General features: G+C 37.3%; 1 protein-coding gene across 7 annotated transcripts in view; it reads left to right on the top strand.

Moving 5' to 3' along the window:
• NEGR1 (neuronal growth regulator 1) overlaps positions 1-19,452 on the top strand; it is an 836,662-nt gene that overhangs the window by 646,743 nt on the left and 170,467 nt on the right. For all 7 annotated transcript variants that reach the window (XM_007089805.3, XM_042997574.1, XM_042997579.1 and 4 more), the window contains exons 5-6: positions 4,389-4,509; positions 16,623-16,774. In XM_007089805.3, coding sequence (XP_007089867.1) covers positions 4,389-4,509; positions 16,623-16,774 — 273 coding nt within the window. The remainder of the gene's footprint in view (positions 1-4,388; positions 4,510-16,622; positions 16,775-19,452) is intronic.

Below are 19,452 nucleotides of genomic sequence, written 5' to 3'. Positions count from 1 at the left end.
ATGAAGACAGATATTCATATAAAACTCCTAGAAGATTACATAGGAGAAAATCTAGATGACCTTGGGATGGGTGATGACTTTGTAGCTGCAACACCAAAAGGCATGCACAATCCATGGAAGAAATAATTGATAAGCTGGACTTCATTAAAATTAGAATTTGGGGATCTGTGAAACACACTATTAAAAGTATGAAAAGAAAAGCTACACACCGGGAGAAAAATATTTATAAAAGGCACATCTGACAAACGACTGTTGTCCAAAATATACAAAGAACTGTTAAAACTCAACAACAAAAATACAAACAATCCAATTAAAAAATGGGCCATAGGCCTTAACAGACACTTGGCCGAAGATATACGGATGGCAAATAAGTATATGAAAAGATGCTCTGCATCCTATGTCAGCAATGAAATGCAAATTAAAACAATGAGATACTACTACACATGCAGTAGAAAAACCAAAATCTGGAACACTGACAGCTACAAGTGCTGGCAAGGGTGCGGAACAACAGGAGCTGCCATACATCGCTGGTGGGAACACAGAATTATAGAACCATTTTGGAAAACAGTGTGGTGGTTTCTTACAAAACTAAACGTAACCTTATCATATGATCCAATAATTGCACTCCTTGGCATTTAGCCAAAGAATTTAAACTTAATGTACACAAAAACTTGTGCATGGATGTTTATAGAAGCTTTATTTATAATTTCCAACTCGGAAGCAATCAAGATTTTTTTTAGTAAGCAAATGGATGAATAAGCTGTGGGATGTCCAGATGATGGAATATTATTCAATGATAAAAACAATTGCTCTATCAAGCCATGAAAAGACATGGAGAAAACTTAAATGCATATCACTAAGTGAAAGAAGCCAATCTGAAATGGTTACATACTCTATGATTGCAACAATTTAATATACTGGAAAATGCAAAACTTTGGAAACAATGAAAAGATCAGTGGTTTCCAAGAGTGGAGGGGTGATAGAGATTAATACAGCACAGAAGATTTCTAGGGCAGTGAAAATTATTTGTATGATATTATAATCATTGTTATATGTCATTATGCTCTTGCCTAAATCCATAGTATATACAACACCAACAGTGAAATCTAATGTAAACTATGGATTTTAGGTGATAATGATGTGTCAATGTAGGTTCATCAACTATAACAAATGTACTGCTGTGGTGTAGAGGGTGTCAATAACAGAGAGGCTATGCATATATTGGGGCAAGGAGTAAACGGAATATCTCTGTACCTTCCACTCAGTTTTGTGTGAACTGAAAATTGCTCTAAGAAATACGGGGCACCTGTGGCTCAGTCAGTTAAGCATTTGACTCTTGGTTTCAGCTCAGGTCATGATCTCACAGTTCATGAGTTCGAGCCCCACATCAGGCTCCACACCATGCTTAGGATTCTCTCTCTCCCTCTCTCTGCCCCTCCCCTGCTTGTGCTCTCTCTCCCTCAAAATAAATAAGCTTTTTTAAAAAAAATTTTGTTAGTGTTTATTTATTTTTGAGAAAAAGAGACAGAGTGGGAACAGGAGAGGGCCAGAGAGAAAGGGAGACACAGAATCTGAAGCAGGCTACAGGCTCTCAGCTGTCAGCACAGAGCCCAGTGTGGGGCTTGAACCCACGAACCATGAGATCATGACCTGAGCCAAAGTCAGATGCTTATCTAACTGAGCCACCCAGGTGCCTCAAAAAATAAACTTTTAAAAAATCACACATGCATAAAACTTCTAATGTTTCTCTCCCAAATTCACTGACTTACTATCTTACCCATCTCAGACAATAGGTATTCTAACTTTGCAGTTAAACCCAATGAAGTCACCGTGGACTCCTCTCTCATATTTTAAGTCTGTTAGGGAAATCTTATTGGCTTCAACTTTACAATAGACTCTAAAGCCAATTACTTTCACTACCTTTAGTGCTACCACCCTAGTCTGAGCTGCCAACATCATTGCCTTGCATACTGCAACAGTTTCCTACTAGTGTTCAACTTTCCTCCTGTCCTCACTATGGTCTTTTCTCAAGACAGCAGCAGCCAAAATACCTTTGAAACTAAAGTCAGATTCTATCTCTCTTCTATAGTAATTCACCATTTCACTCAGAGGAAAGCCAAGTCTTTAAAATGGCCCTCAAAGTCCACCTGAGCTTCCATCCTTTGGTCCCATGTATCAGGGTTCTCCAGAGAAACAGAACCGATGTATGTATGTATGTATGTATGTATGTACACACACACACACACACACACACACACACACACACACATCTATATCTAAAAACCTATAGATATCTAGATAGGTAGATATACACATACATATTTACACATACCTACACGTGCACACACACACACACACACACACACAAAGAGATTATATTATGAGGAATATCTCACGTGATTATACAAACTGAGAAGAGCCCCAAATTGCTGTCTACAAGAAAAACCCAGGAAAGTCACTGTATAGTTCAGTCCAATCCAAAAGCCTGAGATTTGGGGGAGCCAATGGTGTAAATCTCAGTCCTAGGAAAGGAGACCGATGTTTTAGCTCAAGCAGTCAGGCAGAGAAGGGGTGAATTCTCCTTTCCTCTCCCTTTAGTTCTACTCATGCCTTCAATGGAATGTATTATGTGCACCCAATTGGGAGAGGGCCGTACACTTTACTGTGTCCACCAATTTGAAGGTTACTTCCATACAAAAGCAGGCACACCCAGAAATAATGTTTCGCAAATAGCTGGACACTGTGACCAAGTCAAGTTGGCAGCAATTAACCATCATCACACTCTATCTCCTGAAAATCTCCCTTCTTTCTCTTTGCTTCAGCCACACAGATATCTTTGGTAATTTTCAAACAAACCAGGCTTGCTTCAGCCTCAGGGCCTCACTGCAAGCTGTTCTCTCATCCTGGAAGCCTTTTTCTATGGATAGCCACAGGGAAAACTCACTCATCTACATCTAGTTTTTGCTTAAATCTCACTTTTCTTGATGAATCCTCCTCAGATTACCCCACATAAAATTGCAATCCATGCCTTGCTCTAATTCCTCTTATCTTGCTCTAATTTTTTAAACCATTTTCTTATCACCTTCTAACATTGTATTTAAATTACTTATTTATTTTATTTGCTGCTTGTAGTGTATCTTCCCATCCCTCCCTTCATCTAGAATGTAAACTTCATCATGTCAGGGAGTTTAACTGCTTTGTACCTTGAGAAATGTTAGGCATATATTGATAGCTCAACAACTATTTAATGAATAAAGGAGTGGCTGTATGGGGTGCCTGGGTGGATTAAGCAACCGACTCTTGATTTTGACTCCGGTCATGATTTCACAGTTTGTGAGACGGAACCCCGCGTCAGGCTTCACATTGACAATGCAGAGCCTGCTTGGGGTTCTCTCCCTCTCTCTCTGCCCCTTCCCTGCTCTAGCTCTCTTTCAAAGTAAATAACCTTTCAAAAAATAAAGGAGTGACTATGCTACAAAGAATCTTTTTATGCATCATTTTGTGTGCTTTGATCTCTGAATATGCAAATATGAACCAGACACCCTGCCTTCAAGCAGCTAACAAGAAAGTCTGACATATCCATAAATAATAACAATACAAGATAGAAAGTATACATTATACAGTATGAGAGATTTAAATCTACTATTCAGGGAAGGGGGGGCTATTTTCAACCAGAGCAACAGGAAACAGCATGGAGATACCTAATTGGGCCTTGAATTTGTAGAAATGGAAAAGAATAGCATTCCAGGCAGAAGAAACAACCCCCCCCCAAAAAAAATCACTAATGTGCTAAAGCACAGGGAGTAAGCAGAAAAAAGCACAGAATAATGAAAGAGTTCAGGCTTTGAGTCAATATACCTAAATCAATATGCCAATATTATAGCCAAATCCTGCAGCTAAGTAGCTATGTGAACTTAGACAAATTATTTAACCTCTCTGAGCTTCAGTTTTCATATTTATGGTTTTGGGATAATACCATCCAGCTTAGAGTTTACTGTGAGGAAATCGTGAAAATAAAGCAGCAAGCCCAGTGACTGGCTCCTAGTGATCACTCAATAAATGAGAGCTATTATGGGAGTGTAGTTTGACTGGAGTACAGATGAAGTGTTCCCCTCAACAATGCCATTTTTCCAACAGGAAGCATGGCCAAAATGTATTGCATTTACTCTGCACTTCTTGGGAACATTCATCTATTGTCCAACGTGAAAAATGAAGCTGAAAATGACTAGTCTTGTATTAGAAGCATAAAACACTGAAGATGTGATGCATTGGCCTATCAGGCATAAGATTGCTTTGAATATAGAAGGAATAAAAATATATGTGTGTTATATTTCTGCTGAAGATTAGTTTTACTTACCCACCAGTTTCTTTGTTTGTTTCTTTTTCAGTTGCTCCTACAATTCAGGAAATTAAATCTGGCACCGTGGCCCCGGGACGCAGTGGATTGATAAGATGCGAAGGTGCAGGTGTGCCGCCTCCGGCCTTTGAATGGTACAAAGGAGAGAAGAAGTAAGGACTTTTTGATTATTACTGTGTTTCAAGCACTTTGAGCTAATGTGTTTGTGTTTCAGATGCTTACTTCAAGCCATTTCTTTAACTGGCTTGAATGATTCTCAGCAGCCTCCTCACAGGCAGGCAAACTGAAGGGGCCCACATGGGAGGGATGAGTAGCTAATAGCATCTAGAAGAAATGTCCACTTTGGTTTTATAGGATCTCAGAAATGCCTGAAAATCCCACATTACTGATGCATTTCATTTCTTCCCTTCTTTTCTGAACCAGAACACCATTGCTCTTGCTGGCAGCCATGTTTACTTGGAAAGTAAACTAGCTTTTAAAGGACTTGGGCACAGCTTCCATGAGTGCACTCCAAAAGCAATCGGAGCTGCTGCCTCTGCCTGGCTTCCTTGATAAGTCTCAACCCTTTCACCTACCTTACTCTCCCACAAGGCATTTTAACATTTCATTTTACAGAACACTGTGTTTTAGATATTCTATCACTAAAGGGCCTGTAGAGGAGATAAAATACATAGTTAAAGGACTAACCAAGGGGATTTTAGGGTTACTGTAACTTTAGCTCTATATGATTGTCCCCTTGAGGAGCCCCAGGAAAAACCTTGACAAGAGCTATTGAACAAGAGAAGACAGGACTTGACTACTTTCTCTTTACTTTCAACCAGTAGGCTCATTCAGACTTCTTCAGCTGCTCTTATCAAGCCATCAGAGAAGAGTGGGACCCCTGTGGGTTAACTGCAAGATGTAATGCAGAGGGGAGGATATTATCTATAATATATATTTTTGCTTCAAAACTAGGGAGGAACATGTTCAAGAAAATGTTAGATTGGACCATATGAAACTGCCATTTATAGCCAAAAAAGCTGAATATTGGCAATTCTGTACTGTTTGACATATATGCATGGGGTTTACTTATACCATCGCTCATGACTAATTACAGCTAAATGTCTGAACTGAAAACTGGTGAAATGACATTATGAGCTTAGATATTGCCATAATGGATGACACTGGATGTGACATAAGCAGCTATTTTTTTTTCTTAAACTGTAATCAAAAGAGGATTTGTAGAAGACCTTCTCCCTCTTCAACAGCAGCCTTAACAATAAAGGATATCCCCATAACTATCTCATTTGACCCGAATAACTGGCTCTGCTTTTACCTAAAATTGTTTGCAACTATTTTTATGCAGCCTCTTTCACAATTTGGTGTGTTCCATTTTTAATTCTTCTTACTAATTAACGTTTTTACTAATTCTAAATCTACGTCTTTGTAGCTTCATAGAAGCCCCATATTTTTATATACTTAGAAGTAGATAAACTGGGTCTGTGGTCACCCTGGCCCTTCTGTACAATATTGTATATCAGCCAATATAACCTTTCTCAGATTCTGATAATCCAGATTGGGAAGCTTCCAGTTGTGATTATCTATATAGACAAATATCTAGAAGAACGGTTCCAAATCCTCGAAAGTTATGAAACCCTTTGTTCAAATATTATCTTATATGGAAGCCCAGTAAGTAATATCTATGAAAGCAGGACTTCTCTGCTAGATGTGGGATGAATAGAATTTCAATTCCATCTGCTCAGAACCCTCCCTTCTAACAGACTGTCCTTGCAAGGGCCTCCCCCAAATCCCTGGTACTCCACAAAGCACAATTTAAATAATGACAAACTATTTAGTATAGCTTTCAAAGTCACTGTTGAACCTGTCATACCTTTCTTACAGGCTAATGGAATTATCCCTAGTAGTACATGTGAGAGCTCCTTTGTTAAAGTTTTTTTGGTTTCTAGTATTGTGTGAAATGATGTCCTGAATTTTTTTTTCTGTTTCTCTCTTTTCCTTTCCTAAAATCAGAAACCATTGTCATAAAAGGCTACAATAATCCTTAGTCCACTTTCTTGGCCTATAGCAAAAACAGCAAAGGACCCATTGGTGTCCGTAGTCATAGCTTCAGTGATTTTTTTCCCTACTGGAAAGATGGACTATAGCTTTCATTACATTTTCAAAGGAGTTTAGAACCACTGCTAAAAAATAGTGGATTGATTCTCCCCAATCAATGCCCTTTCCCAACATACTCACACACCTAGAGAAAATCTGGGAGCTGTGAAAATCAGATGCACCTGTCAAAGGCAAACACACTTTGGTTTCAGAGTGAAGTGCACATTTGTCATTTGTTCAGGTTATATTTAAGGAAATACCCAAATTACCAAATCCCACTGAGTATATAAATTCCCCTCAAAATTACCATAAAGCAAATTTGAGAATGTGTGCAGAGTAGGAAAGGGAAGGCTTCTAGTTGCTGAATGATGGTTGTTACACTCCCTGAGTGGGTTTACCATGCTATCTTCTGGGCCCAGGCCATTCAAATATTTATCTCATTAAAATGAAAAACTATCCATGTAAAAAGCACCTGCTGTTTGACAGGCAGGGTTCTAAATTGTTAACAAAAATTAGCCCGATTTATTTTCACAACAAACTGATAAGATAGATACTATTATTATTCTCACCTTTTGCTTGGGGAAAACCAAAGCAAGGAGTGTTTTTAAGTCATTTGCACAAAATCAGACAGTTAGTGACAGATCTGGGAATTGAACTCAAGAAGTCTTGCAAATCTTCATGCAGAGTCCATGCACCTAGTATAGGTCATGGCACTTCAGAGACTATTAAAAATAATTTGAAATGTCAATACTAAATGGCAGGGGTAAAGGCATCGCAGGTCATTTGTGAATTAGCAAAATAAAAGACTGCACATACAAACAGTCAGACTTTCTGAGTTTATTTAGTCAAAGACACAGAAATAATGGAGTCAAGGTAGACACACAGAGAAGAAACAGATAGAGCACATTTCCGAGCTGTTTTCTTGACCTCAGGGTCACTAACAGAAACATGAAGCTGTCAGACACACAGTCCATTAGTAAACAGCTAGATTTCAGTTGTGTTCTTAAAATTCATAGCAATATTTCCAAACTAAATACTAATCTTATGGTTCTTAAATGTCCCTAGAATCAAGTCCTAACATCACAGTATGGCATGGAAGGCCTTCATGTTCTTGCCCCTGTTTACCTCTCTGACCACAAATCTTGCCATTCTACCATCTCACAATTGGGTGATAACTATCCTAAAATATTTTGGCCACAAACTGTGACATGATCTCTATCTTCCAGGCCTTTTAATATGTTGGCCATTTTGCTTATAAGCCCCTTTCACACACACACCCATCCTGGCTACCTTCCACTAGTCCTTTAGTCTCAATTCAGATATCATCTTCTCTCAGAAAACTACCCTGACCCCTTTCTACTAGGAAAGGAGTCTCTCCAGATGGTCTCCCATGTTCTTACCTCTATCAAAGCACTTTTTAAGCTATACTCAACTTTTTTTTACTAGTCTCTCCTCTCCTAATCTATAATCTACCTGAGCATGAGGATTTTGCCTTGCTCAACCATTGTGTTTCCAGCATCTAACATGGTGTTTGAAATACACTCTATTGCAAGAATGAGTGGGGCCTTATAATCATGTGAGGGTAGAGCCATTCTTATTTTAATACAGTTTCAAACTGAGAAGAGAATATCACTACAAGATGCATCTGTCACCCTAGATTGTAGGACACTGTAAACCCAATACATGATTGCAGAAAAGACACTGGTTTCTGTTGCTCAGTTCTGACCTTCCAGGATTTCGTTTTTGTGAGTGTGATCTCTGCAAAATGGTTGTGTTGGTATATTTTGGGATGAAATTTGACATTAAAGTCTTGCGCACATTGATATTAGAAAGGCAGTTCAAGCAGAGGGAAAAAATCTAGTCATAGGCCAGGTTGTCAGGGATACAAGGCTCACTGCAGTCAGGGGAGGACTGACACTTGCACTATAGCCTTTGTTTATTTGATGTAAAGTTAAAGGTAATATCCTCCCCATGTGAATCAAACCGTCACAAGCAAGGCAACCCAAAGGTCTCTAATCTAAAATTATTAATTTCATTAAAATTGATAAAGTAAACAAGGCATACATTTTAAATAGCCTAATAAAGTCTAAAATCATTAAAATGTCCTAATATATTATAATACATTAATGTATTCAAATGTGCAACTAAAGATAGATACCCCTTGGGACTGAGACATTGATGCATGATATTCTTCAGTCTGTTCCTAGGAATAAATGATATCATATTGTATTCAAGCCTTAAGTACCAAACAACACAGTAAACCAATAGGTTGCTATGGCAGCATGTTCACATCAATTTTCATTTCTCTCTGGTATCTAGCAGTACTTGCTCCTCCTTCTTTTACTTTTATTTTTTTTATCGGCCCTGCACATCTGTGAAAAAGCTAGATGAGGTTGATAATACACATGTAATTGAGACTGAATTTGGCACATCTTGAAATCATGATACTATGATCTTTTCAGTCACTCTCCTAGATCTTTCCTTTAAAAATAATTTCCTGTATTTTCAATATTTAATATTTTGCTGCCATCTGAGAGGAAATGTATCTGTTCTGTCTAAGAAACAGACCCTAGTATTGAACAATAATAACACCTATCATATGTCTAGTGCCTACTGAATTTGATATAAATGAGTGTGTTCATAGATATTACATTTTATATATTTAAAAACCATTCTTACATCAACACTTTGAACCTGGTTTCATTTTTTTTCATTTAACAGATGAAAAAACTAAGCAGTACAAAAATGTAAAAACATAATTCATACAATTCAACATAAGTATACAATAACTACTCACTGTATACCTATTAAGTACACAACATTATGTCCCATGTTAGAATATAATGAACAACAAAAGCTAGGAAACTTGCCCTAATGGATTTGCACTCCAATGGGGAATATGGACAGTAATCCAAAGTCATACAAATCTATGAAAACTTATACCTGAAATGTTGTGGTAAAGAGAGCTTTTTGATGTGATAATGATTTGACTAAGTCAGAAAGAACACATTAACTCCATAGCATCACTAGAAAACTTTAAAGACAACTTTGAACTTACTTAAAATTATTGCATTCTTGCCATCTCCTAGGTTATGTTTTTTTCTGCCATTCTTGACTATATTCCACATATTCACTATGGGGAAAGATTTACTGCAACCCAAATATTTAGTGAGCCTAGGGGATGAAACACAAACAATAATCAGTGCTGAAGGTGTGTGTTGTCCTGGAAGGTAGTTTGAGGAGGAAAGAGTGTGGCAAGAGACCATTTCACACTTCTCATCCTGGGACTGAGTCATATCAAAGGATGACTCCATTGGAAGTGAAAGACAGCTACTGTAGGAGACTGGGGGCATGGCTAAGCCCCACATAGATAGTTAAGAGACCTCTGGTCCAGGGAATCTCAGCTGAACTGAACCTTACATTTTTTTAACTCTCTATCCCATTAGATTTACCCCATGGACTGGATCTGGTTTTCCTGGCATAGATACCACATATTACATTGGTTATTTAACTCCACTGGTTCTATTCTTTGGCTTATTAATTACCTTGAACCACCAATGATTTATGACTTGTCTTTCCAAACTAAAATACAGTATCCTGGCTTCTATTTGATGATTTGAGTACCATTTTGGAATAATATCGATAGTCAGAAGATCTGGATTTGAATGTTGGTTCTACCACTTACCAGATGATGGAAGATAAATTAACTTAACTTTTCTAAACTTTTTTTTTTCTCATCTGTAAAATGGGACTAGTAATGCTTACCTCCTAGGGATACTATGAAGATTAGTTGACATACATTTGAAAATGCGTAAATGTTTTCTGAATGTCAATTTCACACAGTCTTAACACAAACTTTTTTGTACAGCATTGAAATTCTTTAGTGTTAGATTACCTCAGTCATAAATATGTTGAGAGCAGCTAACATTTTCCACATATATAAAGCATTCCTGCTCTCATGGAAAAGACGAGAAATATAGCCATGATGCAGAAGCAAAATATATGTAAGCTAGAACTCTGTCACTGAGAGAGACATTGAGATGTGTCATGTAAGGACCTATATGATCTCGATGTCATCTTCATATTTTTAAGTGTAGCCAAGGTGCTTAGCTAGAACTGTGTCCATTTGTCTTTTCCCCCCTTTGGTTCTTAAACCAGTGCCTTAAGCATAGAAGGAATTTAATCATCATTTGATGATGAAGTAGAACTTCATTTCCATTACGACTGTATCACCTGTGATGTTTTTACCATCACCCATGACTTTTTCTAAAGCTCTTTTTTGAGTTGTATCCTTAGCTCACACCACCTCTTGGAACTCAAAGCCTGCAATCCATTGTGAGAAGTAATATTCATTTTCTTTGTACATATATCTCTTATGACTCAAGAACTACCTTCTGTCCCCTGCTATTTTTGATCTCTGCTATACTATCACCCAAAAATCACTTAATAAGGCCATAATAATCTTATCCAGTTATACAGCATGATATATTATCATATTTCCTTATAATTCTACTCTGATGAAAGATCAATCATCATTTAGTCCACCTCTCCCACTCCTATTTAAAGTACTTAAACATTTTAAATGTTGTTGTCTGATACACTTATGTATATTTCTTACATTAGCAATGAAGAATTTCAGTGACTCTTTGCACTTATAAGCTTGTTTCTCCAGAATATTTATTGTTACGCTTGACCTGGAAATGCGCAGAGCAAACAATAGTCCCAAAATGTGTCATCAGGCTGGATTTATATATAAAGTGAATGAGGTTTGGTATAGCTATACCACTTAGTTTTGCAGTCTTATCAGTCAGTGCCAATGGCTTGGTGGTCAGTTTTGCTGTTGTGATGTTGCTATGGACTCTTCTGTCCATCTTACTTACTGCCTGAGAGAAGCTATGATTGTAAAGTTTGTGAACATTTCATGGGTCAGATTTGTAAGTATCTCTAAGTTATTAGTATGCTTTCTATGTGCTACTTCTTTATGACTGACACTTGAAAATATGGCTATTCTAATTCAGAACAAGTTAGTTGGTCAGGCTGTGTTACTTATGAGTTGCCTGCATCATCTGATGACAGGGCAGATGGCCTGCAGTTTACAGATTTATGAGGCATTAATGAAAAGCAGAAGGAAGGAGAGTGAGGGCAATGATCCTCAGTATGTGTCTTCATCCATCTGGGCTGCTATAACAAAACACAGATTGGGTGGTTTGTAAACAACAGAAAGTTATGTGACAGTTCAGGAGCCTGGAAGCCCAAGATCAGGGTGCAAGCATGGTCTGAAAAGGGTCCTCCTCTAGGTCACAGACATCTTGTTGTATCCTCACATGACAGAAGGGGCTATGGGAGCTCTCTGGAACTTCTTGTAAGGCACTAATCCCATTCATCATGGTTTCACCTTTATGATTTCTAAGCACCTTCCAAAGGTCCCACCCACTAATACCATCATCCTTGAGGTTTAGATTTTTGACATGAATTTTTGGAGGACACAAACATTCTTTTTTTTTTTTTTTTTTTTTTTAATTTTTTTTTTTATTTTTTAATATATGAAATTTACTGTCAAATTGGTTTCCATACAACACCCAGTGCTCATCCCAAAAGGTGCCCTCCTCAATACCCATCACCCACCCTGCCCTCCCTCCCACCCTGCCCTCCCTCCCACCCCCCATCAACCCTCAGTTTGTTCTCAGTTTTTAACAGTCTCTAATGCTTTGGCTCTCTCCCACTCTAACCTCTTTTTTTTTTTTTTTTTTTTTTTCCTTCCCCTCCCCCATGGGTTTCTGTTATGTTTCTCAGGATCCACATAAGAGTGAAACCATATGGTATCTGTCTTTCTCTGTATGGCTTATTTCACTTAGCATCACACTCTCCAGTTCCATCCATGTTGCTACAAAAGGCCATATTTCATTTTTTCTCATTGCCACGTAGTATTCCATTGTGTATATAAACCACAATTTCTTTATCCATTCATCAGTTGATGGACATTTAGGCTCTTTCCATAATTTGGCTATTGTTGAGAGTGCCGCTATGAACATTGGGGTACAGGTGCCCCTATGCATCAGTACTCCTGTATCCCTTGGATAAATTCCTAGCAGTGCTATTGCTGGGTCATAGGGTAGGTCTATTTTTAATTTTCTGAGGAACCTCCATACTGTTTTCCAGAGCGGCTGCACCAATTTGCATTCCCACCAACAGTGCAAGAGGGTTCCTGTTTCTCCACATCCTCTCCAGCATCTATAGTCTCCTGATTTCTTCATTTTGGCCACTCTGACTGGCGTGAGGTGGTATCTGAGTGTGGTTTTGATTTGTATTTCCCTGATAAGGAGCGACGTTGAACATCTTTTCATGTGCCTGTTGGCCATCCGGATGTCTTCTTTAGAGAAGTGTCTATTCATGTTTTCTGCCCATTTCTTCACTGGGTTATTTGTTTTTCTGGTGTGGAGTTTGATGAGCTCTTTATAGATTTTGGATACTAGCCCTTAGGACACAAACATTCTGATCAGAGCAGTATGAATAAACTACCATCGGCGGTGAATGTAGAGGACAGCAGGGTCCACAATAATAGAAGGATCTTACAGCCATGGGGTCCACTGAATGGTAAAATGCAAATAACAAAAATTCCCAGGGATTTCTAAGCAAGCATCAAATGCTGGTGATCCACTTCTGAGGGTAAGAATTCCATAACCAACCACTAACCCAACACAATTGTTTCCTCTCTTCCTGCGGGAAGGGACTATGAGAAGACGTCTCTTATTTTGGATTCTAAGTCAATACAAGAATGATTCTCTTAAAACTTGAAACACTTAAGTATTTAGGGAAAAGAGAGAACTCCAAATAAGGCAATATTCCAGAGTTAGTTCTCTGGTTTTTATTGCAAGGTGTATTGTGAACTATTGCTTGAGTTGTCACTTCAAGATTTCACATCACCAATGCAAGGAACTCTGGTTTCAAACAAGCCTGGGATGGATGTGAAAAATTCAATGAGGCCAGGGTCATCTGTTAATAGGCTAACATGTGCATGTTTGAAGGCTATCAAGCATTTTCTTTAATACAGAATGATACTTTAATTTTCCAAATATGTGTTTATTGATAAATAATTATTCTTTTTACAGACTATTCTCTTTACTATATCCAACCATTTTGGAATAAAACTGTTTCATAAAGAAAACAATTGTCACCAATTAAAGATATCTTTTATTATTTGTTTTTAGTCAAAGAGTAAAATTACATTCAGGACATACATGATGAGACTTAAAAGTGTGGTTCAGATTTCTATATCCAGTAACTAAGGGCAGGAGTATTCATCTTAACAGGGTCCCCATTGTGACTAAAATCAACTCAGTTGTGTTTACAACTGTTTATGTTTATGTGTCTGATTGATTCTTCTCTTCAACTTTAAGCTACTGAAAGGCCTTCAAAGATCTTGAAGAGCCTTCAAAGATCTTGCCCAGCCAAGTCCCTAATCATCTGGCATCAAACTCATCTTTGTAGCAATGATAAATTTCAGAATTGATTTGAATAGCTGAGAAAGCTCTCCACCCCTTGCACCCACAGGATCCCTACAGGAAAATCACAGTACACCTTCAGAGATAGACACCATCTCAGAAGTCACTCTCCCTCAAGATCAGCTTTACCAGCCATCTACTGGTAAAGACGGGTTCTTATAGGGTATTTTGAGGAGTCAGCACTTCTAAAATTCCCGACTTTAAAAAAAGTAAACTTTGGACTTCTTCAGTAATCTCAGAAAGGTAGCTTCCTCTAGAGGGAAGAAAATCCCCCCAGGGAGGATACTTTTCTGTTTTATTGGCCATAATCACTTGCCAGCATGAGTGGAGCAGCAGGAGTCACGGCTGCTAACGTGCCACCATGCCACCAATGTGGCTCTCTGATAAGGATGTTCACAGCAACCCCTGACCAGAGGCCAAAAATGGGTCTACACATACAGAGCGTGGGTGTCCTGTGTGATTTAGTAAAATCTGGGGCTTTGTCTTCAGACACATTTTAGGGCAGAGAGTTGGAAGCCAACTCAGAAAGATGGTCTGAAGGAACATAAGCAAACAGTGCCATCAAGTTACTAAATATACTGCCTTAGAATTTTCTCCCCAGAGTCTAGTCGAATAAAGGCCCTGACTAATTTCTTCTTAATTCTTTAGCAGAAAAATGAATCTTAGCTTGGTAGGTGCGGCACAATGGGAATTTAGTAATCCAGGGAGCTGCTGAGTCCTTTGGACAATGTGTCCATATGAGCACAAACATGGGAAGATAGATTTGAGCCCTAACCCTGAAGCTCTCTGGCCAATGAAGCCATCAGTTTTTATACATAGCATATAATATTGGTTAGAAATAAAGTTATTAATGTGATGCAGAAAAATATGCAATTATCACATTGGTATTTTGGCATAAATGTTGATAGATTTGAAATATGAGACAGAGGAGTAAAAACTGCCATATCCTTGATATTTTATGCCTTATTTTGTTGTGTCATAGTTGAGAATCATTGGGTTTAGTGCTCAAGTTAATGTTTTCAGTGTTTATTTAAGTCAAAGTTTTATTAATCTGATTAAGGTTTGAGTTTTGGATAAGTCAAATTCAGCCATTACATGAAATATAAGAAATTCCCAGGGTAATCAAGCATGGCTGCTTATTTTAATCTTCATGTAACTACAGTATATTTTGTCTAAATTCAGATGCAAGTCACATAATGTAATGCAAAGGAGTTCAACCTAAACTCTCAGGAGAATGCCATTTATTTGCATCTTCGTGATTAAAAAAAATATTTGCTACTAAAATTTGAACATATTAAGGAGGAAAAATACCATGCCATTCAGGCTATGAGCTTACATAGCCCATATTGTGATCAGCACATCATTTCATAGTAAACTTTGGGGTTAGTTAGGAAGACGTTATCATCTGGTTGGCATCGTCATTATAACAGAATTCATATTTAGAAAAAGAATGTTTTGAGGGGGCCCCTGAAGGGGGCTTACCAATACCTGTGTTGTGGGGATGTCACCCCAATTCTGCTGATCTATGAGTTATTTGTTAGGTACTATTAAGTGCTATGCAGGACTCAAATATAAAATAAAGCATGTCCATACGGCCCTGTCTTTTGAGGAATTTAAGGCAATTCTATTTATTTGGGTTGAAAAGACCTGTGTGCATGGAAACCGCTACAGAGAACAATGCAAGAATGTGGCTTTGATTTTATGAATCCCACAGCAATTTCAAGAGAAACATGCAGAGAGCAGGGCAGGGGAAAGAGTCATTTAAGGAGCACTAGAGTAAGAGAGATAGGACACACATCAGACCTGAGTGCAGAGGGAAGGATCCAGCTGGCAGAGATACAAAGGGCTGATGACCACTGGGTGCAGATCAGGAAAAAAGTGAAGATGGAGTGAGCGTGGCAAGCCCTGAGAACGGTGATGCATTGCCAGCCTATTTGAGAGTGAAACCTCTGCCGGTAGGCCTGGAGAGAGAGTGTTGGGTCATCAGGGTGGAATCAGGTAAAACTGAAGCCTGTATTGAAGCCCAGAAAGGTTAGAGGACTCCCCCAGCACATTCCTCAAATGTAACCAAGACAAGACGCAACTTGGAATGCTCTTCTCAGTGCTATACTGTGGCTGTTTTCTAGGTGAAAAACAAGTCATCTGTCTAGGTTGTATGTAGCAGCAGCAAAATGATGTTGACCCTGGACTCGGAACATCTTATTGCAGTTGTGGGGTTAACTTGGATGGGGAGTTATCCAACAATGTTATCTGAAAAAGCCTAGACATATCTTAGCCAGCTTTTAGAAACCATCGGTTTGTATTTTTAATGAAATCATTATATTTAATTTGCTTTACTCGTTCTTGACTTTAACAGATGAGACTCTATTGCTGTGGTGCATTTAATTTTCTAAAATACAAGTCAGTGTATGAAAAGGACATGTGGAAATCTCAGTTTAGTGTTTTGTAGAGTGCGAAGAAACCTGTAGTAACAATCCACAGCTGTCATACAGCTTCTCCTCCCCTATATCTACTCACGTAAGGAAAATATAATTGCACCATTATCACATTATATGCTAATACTAGTGTGGACCAAACTGTCTATGGGTTGCCATGACAACCCCAACTAAGATAAAACCAAAAATGATATTCACGATGCATATTAACCTAGAGGTGATTTTGTCTTCTAGGCTCTTCAATGGCCAACAAGGAATTATTATTCAAAACTTTAGCACAAGATCCATTCTCACTGTTACCAATGTGACACAGGAGCACTTCGGCAATTATACTTGTGTGGCTGCCAACAAGCTAGGCACAACCAATGCGAGCCTGCCTCTCAACCGTAAGTAACACAGTGTTGCCAGAATGCTCCCAGGGGCCCCTTGGCTCCTGTCCGTCAGCAGAGATAAAACCTGAGAATGGTGTATGTTCATTTTTAAACTCAGCCTGATGTGACACATCCCTTACACAGAGGAAACTTGGTCCCTAAATGGTATGGGTGTTTGAGAATTTTATAATCCCTGTTGAAGTCCATGTGTGTTTAGAAAACTGTCTTACAGCTGAGAAAAGGGAAAAAAGATACCTAAATAATAGGACCCACTGAAAAATGTCTTCTGACTGAAGATGGTTTGGTGGGGTTTTATTTGTTTTCATTTTGTTTTTTAAAAATGTGTTCCATTATCCTTAAGCACTGGTTAATTTCCATTGAATTTACTCTTGGTTGGTCTTCTTTAGGCATTCACCTTGTAATAGTGAGAATTTCACATGCCATATATAAAATGTAAGAGTAAGTAAATCATCATGGACAGAATATTTTATCCATATAGATAATGTTTTTACTCAAAACTATTTGAAATACAACCTAAGGTTTTGCTAAAATAAATACTATATTTCTAATGTATCTTGGTTCTTAAGGTTTTGCTAAAAAAGGAAGAATAAACATGAGGATTAGTTGGAGGGAGAGAAACCTAAGCTGATATTTTCTCCTACAATTAGTTTCAGTACTTTTTAAAAGCTGAGTAAACAACACATTTTCATAACTATAAAATGTTCCTGATTTTGAAGTGGAGTGTTTCTCAAAGTGTTCAAAGAAGATTGCAGACAATATACAATCTTCTCATTTCCACAAAGTTAACTGAAGTCATCCTTATCTTTTATAGTTAATATCTTTATAGTACACTGACACGTGTATATTTATATTATCATAATATATAGTTGTGTCTCTGAAAAATGTGAATATTGTGTAGTTCATCACAGACATGATCACTTCCATTTTGCAGAAACAAGCATGGGATATATAATGCTTCTACTACTTAAAAATATATTACAAAAAGTTTCATGATTTATGAACTTTGAATTATGACAATTTAAGAGCCTCTGATGTTAAATAAAATAATTAGTTTGTTGTTAGTTTCTATATACTTTTAAAACAACATATCACTTATTATTCCAGCTTAATATTACTTCCTATTTCTTAATACCCACACTCTGAAAGAAAACCACTGTTTGCCATGCAATAGCCATAGTATATAACAAACTTGCTTGAGTTTCTTCCATGAAGATGATTTATTTAGTGTAATTATGAATAATATAAACCATTAAAAATATTACAGAGCTACGTGAATTCCAATTTCATGTAAATATTGATATTTCTTTGTTATACTATTAATATTTTAAATGATTTAAATATTCAAGAACCTGAAAGAATTAATGAATTAATAAGGCAAAGTAAAGAAAAATTTAAGGCGTATATAACACATTAACTCTTTGCTATTTAAATTTCTAAATCACATTCTGATTTTTGAAACAGAAACATTAATGAATATGACAGATTAGGAACAAATGTCACATACTTAAGTGTTTGTTGTGTTCTGGCAACCTTAACACAATCATCTGGAAATAATGCACTGCTAAAAGGGCTTCTAAACATGGTATCTTTAGAATGGTCTCTAATTATCTCCCTTTGCCACTGCCTTCCTGTATGCAGAGGTGCTATGGAATACTAGTGCAGTTTGATTAATTTATCAGCAAAGACATAATATGCAAATATTAACTGCAATTTTGGACATAGACCTAGAAGTTGAAGAAATGACTATATATTCAGACGACATCTATGACCTCATCTGAAATTCTTATTACACTGAGCATTTCTATTTTGTACAATAGTTACTTTTATAAATTTTTTATCTCTCCACGAAATTATGTTTGTTGAGAATATAGGATCAATACCTGGTTCATTATTTTATGGCCCATATCACCAAGCACAGTGCTTGTTATTTAATAGCTAATCAATAAATCTTTAAGGACTAAATGAATTTGTTAAACATTGGATAAGTGATTAAATGGCTAATGAATAAATGAATGAATGAACTGGGTTTTAGATGTAAAGTGTGTATTTGTAATCTCTAGATATGTAAGACAATACCAGGACAATTATAAGGTACACTTACTGTGAGCTTCCTGTAGACCAGATACTATTCTAATCTCTTTATATGAATTTGTTCATTTAATTCTCATGTGATCCAAAGAGGTAAATTCTATAATTTCCTTCTTGCAGATGAGGAAACTAAGATGAAAAGAGATGAAACGCTTGACCAAAGCCAAATAAGGGACAAAGCAAAACGCTGAATCCCTACAGTCTTGCTCCAGAGCCCAAGTTTTTAACTCTTACATTTCACTCTCTTGCTGTGAACATAGAAGCATCAACAGAGTGAAAGATAAATTGTATCATTTGCAACATACTCTTCCAAAGCTAAACCTCTACATATAACCTTTGTCCTCATTGTGTTTTTTAATCGACTTTAATCATTTAGGATGTTATTCTTCAACATATAAAACTTTTAAAAATAAGTGGTTAGATGTAAACAACACATACCAGATATCAGATTTAAGTATATGAAAGATGAATGGGCTCAATGTTTGACTGAAAACTTACACAAAAATGAGACTCAGGGATATTTAAACACACAGTTTTATAGCATTTTAAATCTCTTTGGATGGTACAGTTACCCAACGCAGGCA

Source organism: Panthera tigris, chromosome C1 (assembly GCF_018350195.1).
Source record: "Panthera tigris isolate Pti1 chromosome C1, P.tigris_Pti1_mat1.1, whole genome shotgun sequence".
Lineage (NCBI taxonomy): Eukaryota > Metazoa > Chordata > Mammalia > Carnivora > Felidae > Panthera > Panthera tigris.
This window is presented reverse-complemented; position numbering and strand designations above follow the sequence as displayed.